The sequence below is a fragment of the Lolium perenne genome, chromosome 7, assembly GCF_019359855.2.
Source record: "Lolium perenne isolate Kyuss_39 chromosome 7, Kyuss_2.0, whole genome shotgun sequence".
NCBI lineage: Eukaryota > Viridiplantae > Streptophyta > Magnoliopsida > Poales > Poaceae > Lolium > Lolium perenne.
Genome location: NC_067250.2, coordinates 23,513,711 through 23,524,465, shown reverse-complemented (window position 1 = coordinate 23,524,465; position 10,755 = coordinate 23,513,711). Strand labels below are relative to the sequence as shown.

The following is a 10,755-nucleotide window of genomic DNA, read 5'->3' as shown; positions in this document are numbered from 1 at the left end:
CGGCGTCCAACGCCGCGTGGCCCGCCAGCTCCTCCTCTGCTTCTTGCGTCGCGAGTGCCAGGGCCGCGGCGTCCCTGACCGAGTCAAGGAGGTCGCCCGTGCTGTCTTCGGAGTCGAACTCCTCGGAGGAGCTCGAGGCCGGAGGAGGTGGAGTGGGAGGTGAAGGTGGAGGTGGAGGCGCGGCAGCCTGGCCGCGTCCGGCGCTGCTCATGGTGGATCTGCTGGAGGGGGTGCGCCACGCGAGGCATCACCATTTACGCGGCTGCAGACTACCGAAACGACGCCTCGCTGTCAGTACTGGCGGAGAAGACGCATCGACGCAGGGTCGCTGCCAGGCAGCCCGACGAAACGTCCGTTTGACGCGAGCGGACACTTTCCGTGTCCGCCGAGCGTCCGCCAGAGACGCATCCCAGGCGCATATTTGGGCCAGGTTTGCGTCTCCGCGGACGGCCCGGTCACTTTGCGTCGCCCCGCTGGAGGGGTTGCCAGACGTATTTCCGGTCACAGGCTCAGCATCCGTTTGCGTCGCGCCGTTGGAGATGGCCTAATGGCAACGGCAACGGGTGGACACTCGCGCGGCTATCCGCGTAAACACATCCAGTCCCAAAGTTGGTGAAGAAATGTGGAAAAGTCCGGTTTGAACCTGGGTGCATGTGAACCCTAGTTGGAAATGCATTTTTCAAATGTTAAAAAATTCTGAAATAAAAATATCCGGGTACGTACGCATATTTCATGTGTGCGTAGAAAGTTTTCACGGAGAAACCATTTTTTATTTCAGAATCTGAAAAAGACAAAATACGTCACATATATACTGCTATATAGCCCTGCAAAATTTCACTTTTTTGCTGAGACAAAATAAAAGGTTTTTTCGTCACGAAACTCATGTCCAGGGCACATATTTGAGATCATCTGGGAAATCATTTTGTGTTTTGATTTTTAAAACATGTTTTGACATCACAAACGGAACTTTTCAAAAAGTGGGTTCACATGCCCTAATGTTCCATATATGCACACTCAATGTATGTGTCGTATTGAACGGGTCGGTCAGTTTAGGTCGTCGCTCGAGTGTGCCGTAGTTAGGCTGTAACCTTTTTAGAGGACGTCAGGCTGTAAATGGGCCCTAGTTAAACGTGATCCCAAGGCCGCAGCACCGGGTCAAACACGGCCCAAGGAAACGTACATGGCGCGGGAGAAAGCCCAGTTTGCGAGACGGAAATGCGCCTCTCGTGCTGTTGCGGGATCTCAAATATAGTCCCACCTCGGAAGCGGAGGGTGGTGCCAGCGAGGGAGGCGTGTATAAGAAGAGGTGGGGTGCGAACGTTAGAAGGCATCTTTGCGCTTGGGGCAATGACGCAGCTAGTGAGGTTATACCGAGGCGCGTCAATTGCTGGTTGAAAACTATTTCCAAACCCCCTCTTTGGCCCTCACGGGTCACTGAGAATTTCTGGAAGGGCTCCCTCTCCTTCGGGCGAGGGGAAAGCCCTACAAAATTTAATTCCAAATTTTCTTCTTATTTGTTAAAATTTCCTGAAATACATTGTCAAATCTCGTTGAACTGAAGTGTACTGCACTTACGTTTGCGTATTTTTCTCTGTTCCCCCTACAAGTACTGTATCTATTTCTAGACTTGCAGCCAATCTCATCTACCTATATGACACCACAAAAACATAAAGTATCGCAACTACAAGGCACATCCTGAAACAGCAGAGGCCCAACCCGAGCTTCGGTATTCATGCAACTTCTGATGCTGGAGTGTCTCAATTTATTTTATTATAGTACAGGATAAGGCTAATTCACAGTATGTGTGCTACATTACATATGCCAGTTGAACATGCTATAATAACGATTATTACATTATAGGAAGTAAACCTGGAAAGTCTGACTACCCGTATACATCATCAGCACAAAGAAATTTAATCTTAGATGTTCATTATATCTGAGGTGATGTCCTACTCTATTTCCTTGTCTGTCGCCGTAAGTCGCCTTCAGTGGATGCTCAAAGTCTATGGATACACAACAAGAGCATTCTACTACAACTCATCCTTTACACCGTCCGCGGCAGCTACTGTTTCGATGTCAGGAGTCTGTAGCTTCTCCTTGATTTCGACATCGGAAATATCAAGCTTTTCCTTGATGAATCTCGTCATGTCCTTCAGGCTTAATTTCTTTGAGAGTTTGATCTGCATTTCCGAAAAACAGAGCAACATATATCACTGACATGTGGTCAAGAAATAACTCACGGCATGTTTGCATTTGTTTCAGAAGACGTACCGGGTTGGTCTTGTCCCCAGCAGGATAAAGCAAGAGTGTGGGGTAATTGTTTACCTGCATTGAAGCATGGAGAATTGTAAGAGAAAGGTATACCACAATACCTTGTTATGCTCTGTGGGCTTATTAGATCGTTTCATCAGGCAGAAAGGCAACAAACTCTGCTTCCAGATTCCAGCAGTCAAAGCAAGCATACTCAAAAACTACACATCTCTTTTCGCAAATGCAACTTCAACGAAAATGCTAGCTGCTGCTCATTTCATTACCTCACCTAAACTATTCCAGCCTTTCTTCCAAAGAGGGGTTAGCATATACAGTCATAAGTGGCAGCAATTCCACCAGAACATCATATTCAACGTATGGGAAGTCATTCTTTTGCTTCTTTTTTACAAAGCTACCTTTTGGAAGTCAATGCATGACAACATTTGCGGGTGAACAACAAACAAACTCCACATCATCATGCATGTCACTTGGTCGATATTCATGTGTTCTTCAAGCACACACTATTACAGGTTTAGTTACAATATTCTTGGAATGTACTCCAAGAAAATTCATTTGGTGGAGTAAGTTTCAAGCAACCTAATTTTAAGTTCCATAAATTATCAAACAAAATAGATATAAATGGACTGCATGGCCTTAAATTACCCAAGATGCAGATATAGTAATTTACAGCACATAATCCTAATTAAAATGGAAACCATACACCAACAGATAGCATGACGAAGCTAAAAGGTTAAACGTATTTGATATCTCTGCTGTGGGCATATGGTGGTACTGCAAATACTGAATTTACCTTCAGTTTGGGATGTTCATTCACAGAAGCATCAATACGTGCAAATTTAAGATTGTCCAAACCACTGAAATGTTTGGCCAGCTTCTCGATGTTTTTGCTTATCGCTTCACAGTCAACACACCAAGGTGCATAAGCCTGTGTTTTACAGATACAAGATACTGTGAGATGTTGGAGGTAAAAATAAAATACATTGAACATGACAGATTTTGAGTATTAGAGCACAAAAGAAATCATAGATAAATAACTTCGAGTAAATTAAATACCTCGAGGAAGACGTGGTGAGGGCTTTCTAGGACAGAAGAATCGAATGTGCGTCCAACAACCTTTTCAACAAGCTCCTTCTGCAAAATGTTGGGGGAGGGTCAAACAAATTAATTAAATAATCTGCAAAACCTATCATACATATGTTAACAGAGGTTATTAAAGAGCAAAGGCTACATGTCAGAAACAGCAAGTTTAAAAGTTGCTCCAACTTAAAATGAGGTGCTACGGGAATTTTTATCATGATGCAGTAAACTTGCAAGATCCAACATAAAAGCTTACTTCTTGTGGTATTTGCTCTGATCGGAAGTATGGAGAAAGCGTACCATCCGCAAGCCTTAAGCAGAACTCCTGTTGTTCAGTTCATAGATAGTCAATCAATTTGTCTCGAGTAACATACCATAAAAAGTCAAATAAATAAGTCAGTACCTTTAGGTTCTTCGTGTTAATATCTGCCTCCAACAGATATTTGGAACCATCATTGGTGTCAAATGCTGTAACCTGGTAAACTTCATAGTTTTAGCAATAGTCTATATAGTTAAATAATAATAATAATAATAATAATAATAATAACAATACAGAAACAAATCCACCAAATTGCAAGCAGTCAGGCACACATTTCTAGACCTGTATCTACTGGGAAATAGATACTAAGATGGAAACTTGTCTCCAAAATGAGATTCATGAAACAATGAACATACAGTAGGTTTATCTCCTTCAAGGCCATAGAGTGACAGGAATGGTTTTGCAAGGTTTTCTTCAGCGGTGTCGACATATATAAACATTATCTGCAATCCAGGGAGAAAACAGTTTTTATTTAGATGATTATGACAATGGTCAGGAAACCAGAGTAACGACAGCTACATCTGTTTGTATCAAAAGTGCACACCTTTGTCTTGAATCCACGGGCAACCTCTTGAACAATTGATTCAAGATCTTCAAAATCGTAAGCTTCGGCAAAAGTGAAGACCTAGCAAAAATTTGCACGAAATTATATGCAACTAACCATATAAAAAAGAGTCCATTTCTGTTTTCTTCATCAATATATATTTAAAATGCTTATTGCATCCTTCCACCCTCTAGGGAACAGTTTTTACATTAAAAATATGGTGAGAAAGGCTGAGAGTACTAACCTGCAGCTTAATTGGGCTTCCGTAGACTTTAGCGGAGTTTAGATCAGTGAATACAGTAACTAGCGGGAACTTGTTGAGTTCCACAAACTGTACTATCGCCTTTTCTTCAAATGCTCCATCTGCAAAATGATTTTACATAAGCTAATTCACTAATGTGCTCAATTCTGATTGCTAAACGTACACCTAATGGATAAACATGAGCCACAGAAATTGAAGCTTAATGTGGCATTACCTTTGAATAATGAGTAAGGATCTCAATTATTAAGTTACTGATAAAATCATGGCATGCAAGGCAAAAATGTAAATGATGAACAAAAGGGAAACATCTAAACATTTGCAAAAGATACTTACCAAACTTTTCAAACTTCTCGGGTTCACTTTTAACAAGGCCCAGGAATTGCTCTTGGGATGCAATGCCTGGAAAAAGAATCTTGGCCACATTCCTGTCATTGGTTTCTACAAACTGTACTTCATTTTCTGCGGTCGCCGCCTTCACAAATTCTTCGTGGTCGGCTCCCTGACAAAAGTGGATAGCAATAAACAAGATAGGTTAGATCCAGCAAATGTGTAGCTTCGATCTCAATTTGTTATCTGAAGAGCTAGGAAGCTGAACATTCGCATCTAGCATTTTGGCGTACCTCGTAATTCTTGAATAGTCCGATAGCAAAACTCTGACCCTTTTTGAGAAATGCCTCAGCCGAATCCTTGGACTGAAGGGTAATTACTGGTGCGCCGGTCTTCTTTCTTACCCAGGTAACTATGCCGTCCCTGACAGAGACAAATTTGTTATAGTCAATTCGTCGAGCAGATCAAAGGCAGCTGCAATATCATCATGGAAGAGAAGAGTAATCAGCGTCCTCACTTGGTGTGGAGGCCAGTGTAGGTGTGCTCGGTGCCATTGACGAAGAGGAGCACGGTGGGGAAGCCGCTGACCCCGACGGCGGCGGCGGCCTTGGGGAAGCGCTCCCCGTCGAGCTTGGCGAAGGCGACGTCGCTCCCCATCGCGCGCAGCGCCGCGGCGGCCTCGGCGAAGCGCGGCATGAGCTGCGCGCTGCGCTCGCACCAGGGCGCGTAGCCGAGGAGGAGCAGCTGGGCGTGGTCCTCCACGGCGCGGCGCGCGTTGTCGTTGTCGAGCACCAGCACCATGGACTGCGTCCGCCGCACCGCCTCCGCGCCCCCGCCGTCGCTGTCCTCCGGCGCCGCGGCAGACGCGTCCTCCTCGTCGTCCACGGCCAGAAGCGCCTCCAGCACCTCCGAGTCGTCCACCTCGTCCAGATCGAGCCTCGCCGCCGCCGCAGACACCGCGAGCAGGGCGGCGAGCAGCGCCGCCACCGCGAGGAGCCGCCGCGCCCTCATTGCGTGCCGCGCTCCGGGATCTGGGAGAGGGAATCCCGCACGACGAGGCCACGAGATCGAGCTAGGATGGGAAGGCTGACGCGGTGTGTGTGCTCTAGTAGTGGTAATGGCGAGCGAGCTCGAGTGTTCAAACGGTAATGGAGAACGCCGGTGCGGCCGCGGCGATCACGGGCGTGAGGGTGACTGACGAGTGGGGCCGGGAGGGCGTGGGACCCAGAGTCAGTGAGGGCAGTGGAGGTGGAGACGTGTCGGCCGCGTCGCGGGATGGGAGCACATGGAGTTGGGATCGTGACCGCCCGCGTGATTAGCGCTCAAGCGAAAATGTGTGGAGATGCATGTGATTAGTGAAGGAAGGTCAACTCTTGCCATCTCTAACGGGGTCAAAGGCTTTTGTCCAGATCAAGGAACATCTTTTCATATTCTTTTAACGAAGTTTTTTGACAATCTTTTGGAGGCATTTTCAAGGGTCCAACAGTACCAAAAACTTAAAACAGATAATTTCAAAAAAAAAACTTAAAATAGAGGCGCCCTTCATTTTCGAACACTTGAAATTCATATTTCAAAGTTTCAAAAAAATCGAAACAAAATTTCAGGGATAGCCAACTATGTATATACTACAATAGTCTTCAGAATTATTTTCATGATTTTTATAACTTGTAAATTTTTTTAAAATTTTTTCTTAACATAGCGAGAGCACTGGAGCTCGGGAGCTAAAAACACTTTTCGTACAAACAACCTCATATTCTAGGGAAGTGGTGTTTTAGAACATGGGAGCATATGCTCTCTCTATTTTATAAAATGCATCTTACACACATTTTGAATTTCAAAAAATTAAAACGAAAAATTAGTACATACATTTTCACGCGCTACACGCTCACAAAGTTGTTTCATAAAAAGTAGACTTGTCATGTGACGTGTGTAAAAAAGACAAAACTAAGTGCGAAAAATAATGCTTTTTACAAGATAAATTTTCTCTTTTTTACATAGACCACAAAAAATATTGTTTTTTCTGAAACTTGACGAACACACATATATTATGGAGATGTACGTGTAGAACTTTTTTAAATTTTAGGCACTTTGAAATATGATTTTTTGGTAGAGGGAGCATACGCACCCGGGAGCCGAATTCCATTTCTGATAAAAAACGGCAAATTCTGACAAATTTTATAGTGAATAGTGCACATTTTAAGACTACAAAATATATCAGATTTTGTCAATTTGGTGTAGCCTAGAACACAAATTAATTTGCATTGAGATGTTACACAGTTGTAGCATACATAATTGGCTACCTCTAGAACTTTAATTCAGATTTTTTGAAACTCTGCAATATGAATTTTGATTGTTTAAAAATAAGGAGCTACATGTAACTCGGCCTCCAAAACGTCACACTCGATTCAATATGACCTTTTGTTGGGGCGATCTTTTTAGATTGTAAGTGTATTTGTTGTGGGTATACTTTATGGGTATATCAACGGCATGGCCTAGATCCGGCAAGCCCGGGTGGCCCATAGTTGGTGGTGAGGCATGTGGCCCATCGGGCGGCCCAGTTGCTGTAGATCATGAAGGATGAAGTCCAGCCCAGGAACGAGGAGCCGGATCCTGACCGACCTACGAAGGAGGTCGGATCCGTGGAGGCCCATAAAGTATCCGGATCCAGCACGTACTTGGAGGAAGGCGGATCCTTGACGTACACGGCAAGACATTGTACCGTAGTTAGGCAACTTGTATTCCGGCTAGGACTCTCCATGTAAACCCTAGATCCGTGCGCCTATATAAGCCGGATCCCGGGAGCCCTAGAGGCACAACCACAACTCATTGTAACAACGCGAAAGCGCCCAGATAATTCCAGACAAGCAGCAGTAGGCCCTGTCATCGTGCAGGTGTTCCGAAGCTGGGTAACTCGCGTACCACCGTCCCGTGTGCACTCCGCCCTATGGCCCCTACTTCTTCTCCCCCTCGTGAGGATCCCTCCTCCGAGGTACCGTCGAATAGGCAACGACGCTGGCGCCACCGTGGGGCCTGTGGCGTCTGGAGGCCGGAACCGGGAGGGTTCCGCCATGGGAAGCTACGACGACACCATCGCTGTGGGGCGCGTCCTCTACGCCGGGAATCTGCCGATCGTCCCTCCGGATGAGTGTTGGATTCCGGCTAGGACAAACCCCGTCAAGCTCTCCATCGTCCCAATTGGCGGCATACATATCTTCATCGGGGAAACCGTCGATTCCGACGGAAACCCACTGGTAAGTAACGCAGACGCGACCGCCGCAGAGCTGGACGCTGTCGCGAAGATCCGATCTGAGATGCAGGAGCTTCCCAAGGAAGATTCCGCCTCGGATCTGGAAATTTCAAAGCCCACCCAATCCGCCCTCGAGCAGAAACAACGGTGGAAGACCAATGCGAATCCGCCCGGGTCTCCTGTGTTAGAAAAGCAGAGGTGCCACTTCGTACACTTCTTGGCCCATACCGCCGGAACCGCCCCTCAAGAAGATGGAGCTGGTCCTGAGCAGGTAGAGGCACCGGAAAACGACGCGGATCCGGATCAGGCTGAGCCTGTCGGAGAGAGCGAAACTCCGGTTGAAGAGTCGATTTTAGGCAATCTGAGCCCAATTTCGGGAGATACCCCCTCCATGGAGTCTGACGACTTCGTTCGCAAGATAAGGGAATACGGATACGGTGATCAGCCTGAAATTGACTCCGCCCAGCCTAAGCAGGTTCTCGCAACTGTAGCAGCGCTGGGACAAACTGGATCTGAAGAGCCAACTAGCCAATCCGACCCTCAGCCATCCCGCCAAGGATCTCCAATGTCACGGGAGCGACCCCGCAGGGATTCTTCCTCGGAGGAACTCCTGTCAGCGGAAGAGATGGTTGCACGAGCAGTTCTTAACAAACCTATAACTCCGGGCGACGCCGCAGATCTGGAGGCCCTAGAGGCCACTAGAAAGGAAATGCTGGCCACAGCCAAGAAGCTCGCCGATGCCGAAGCCGCATTAAGGGAAGAAAGGGAAGAAGCTGCAGGTTTGGCGGACCAATTCGACAGTCAGGATCGCGAAATTGCTGCCACACTCGAGCAGGTCAAGAGCATGGCGCAAGAGTGGGAAGTAAAAATGACCTATGCGCAGGCGGAGGCCGATCGAATTGTTAGAGAAGCAATCCCGCCTCGCAGAATCAACTTCGCCACGCCCGCAGAAAGCGACAGCTCACTGGAAACCCCAAAGGACAACAAGCTAAACGCTGCGGAGCTGTTTAAGAAGAAGGACGAAGAGGTTGATATCAACTACGTCCGCAAACTTGTCACTTCAAAGAATGCGACGGCAAAAGCAAGGCGGATACTTCGCGCAGGTTGGAATCCAATCCGGATAACTGTGTATCTACCGCGCAGAAGGACGCCCGCGCTAATCGGCATCCTGATGATGAATCACACACCGGATCCTCGGAGCGCAGAAGAAGAACCAGGGAACACCCAAATCCGATCCCCGTTCCGTCAAAAACGCCTTCGTCAGATCCAAGAAAGGGAAAGGATGCAATGTACTCTGGACGAGACAAATATCGCAACCCCTCTCCTCCGCCTAATGGTTACCCGCGACCCCCTCGCCGCCGTAGTCCAGCCGGAAACACCAGGCCCCCAGGGCATGGTGGGATTGTTATCCGCGACAACGTGCTGCCAAGAAACAGAAACAGGGAGCGCTCGCCGGAACCAGAACAATGTTCGTGAGCCCGAGCCCAGGAGGAGTCGGAATGAGGAGCGCGACCCAGAGCCTCACCGGAGCCGCGATCCAGAGCCTCGCCGGAGCCGTGACCCGGAGCCTCGCCGGAGCCGGAACGACCAGGGCAGCCAGCGCCATGGCGAAGGCAGCCACAGGAGCCGGAGCCAGCACCGGGAAGGCCGAGGAGATTCAGATGGCGGAAGCAAGAAATCGGACCGACCACCTCGCAGGTCTCCCTCACCACCACCTAGCGGTGGCGGCGGAGGTGGAGGCGGAGGCGACGGCCGGAGATCTCGCTCTCGCTCACAATCTCCTCGCCACGGCCCGCGTGACGCGCGGGATCGCCTTAACGAATACAGAACCGACTACATTGGTCTGAAATGCTTTGGCAGGATGATTCGAGAGGAACCAAAGCCAAGGATGAACCTCAAGCTACCTGGAAACCTGAAGCATTATGATGGCACCGAAAGGCCGGATACCTGGATTGAGGATTACTATAATGCAGTAACCTTTGCCGGAGGAACCCCTAACATCGTCTGCCGCATGCTCCAGTTGTACCTTGTAGGTCCAGCCCGGATCTGGCTCAGTGACCTCGAGAAGAACTCCATCTTTTGCTGGTTCGACCTGAAGACCGCTTTCGAGAAACACTTCAGAGGCACCTACAAAAGACCTGCCACGGCAAGCGACCTGCAAGCCTGCATCCAGAAGAAGGGAGAAACCTCAAGAAACTACCTCACACGATGGTTGGCATGCAAGAACGAGTGCGAAAACGTCGACCACACCACCGCCATGTACGCTTTCATTGGTGGACTGCAGATGGGAGGATTGCTGAGGCATACGCTCACTCGTTTGGCTAACTCAACCAAGCTGACTTTGGATGAAATGATCTCCATTGCCAGTGATCATACTGCCGCCGATGATGACGCAGGCGGTGATCTCGCAGCTACAGCAATCCCCCTACATCAACAAAAGAAGAACCGTGATAACGGCAGCAGCAGCCATAAGCGTAAGAACCCTGATGACCAGAAGAGTGGCGGATCCGAGATGGTCGCCATGGCGTTTCAACGCGGAGGTTCAGGAGGCGGAAGAGGACGCGGACGTGGAGGCGGAGCCGGCAGGGGTCAGCAGCATGCCACTGAGGTCACAGCTGGCGGATCCCGCGCCCCGCAAACCTACGAGGAGTACAGAGACATGCCCTGCCTGGCCCACCTGGATCCGGTTACAGGGAAGTCCACTCACA

At 48.4% G+C, this 10,755-nt stretch overlaps 1 protein-coding gene and 1 non-coding gene across 2 annotated transcripts; one reads left to right on the top strand and one right to left on the bottom strand.

Moving 5' to 3' along the window:
- Positions 1-1,329: 1,329 nt before the first annotated feature.
- On the top strand, positions 1,330-1,482 carry LOC127318190 (U4 spliceosomal RNA). Its single transcript, XR_007861745.1, has one exon. It is a non-coding gene; the product is annotated as a U4 spliceosomal RNA (small nuclear RNA).
- Positions 1,483-1,745: 263 nt separating this feature from the next.
- On the bottom strand, positions 1,746-5,923 carry LOC127318098 (protein disulfide isomerase-like 1-5). Its single transcript, XM_051348725.1, has 12 exons — positions 5,318-5,923; positions 5,094-5,223; positions 4,807-4,972; positions 4,456-4,574; positions 4,212-4,292; positions 4,024-4,110; positions 3,752-3,823; positions 3,605-3,673; positions 3,325-3,402; positions 3,062-3,196; positions 2,272-2,325; positions 1,746-2,180 (listed from the first exon to the last, which is right to left on the bottom strand). Exons 1-12 carry the CDS (start codon positions 5,809-5,811, stop codon positions 2,031-2,033), a joined length of 1,635 nt encoding a protein of 544 aa, XP_051204685.1. The 5' UTR covers positions 5,812-5,923; the 3' UTR covers positions 1,746-2,030.
- Between the last annotated feature and the right edge of the window lie 4,832 nt (positions 5,924-10,755).

Excerpts from the sequence above, each read along its gene's own strand:
- LOC127318098 (XM_051348725.1), bottom strand. The coding sequence starts at position 5,811 with ATGAGGGCGCGGCGGCTCCTCGCGGTGGCGGCGCTGCTCGCCGCCCTG. Across the intron at positions 3,674-3,751 it reads TTAACACGAAGAACCTAAAG|GAGTTCTGCTTAAGGCTTGC; the intron begins GTACTGACTTAT and ends ACTGAACAACAG. Across the intron at positions 2,181-2,271 it reads CTGGGGACAAGACCAACCCG|ATCAAACTCTCAAAGAAATT; the intron begins GTACGTCTTCTG and ends TCGGAAATGCAG.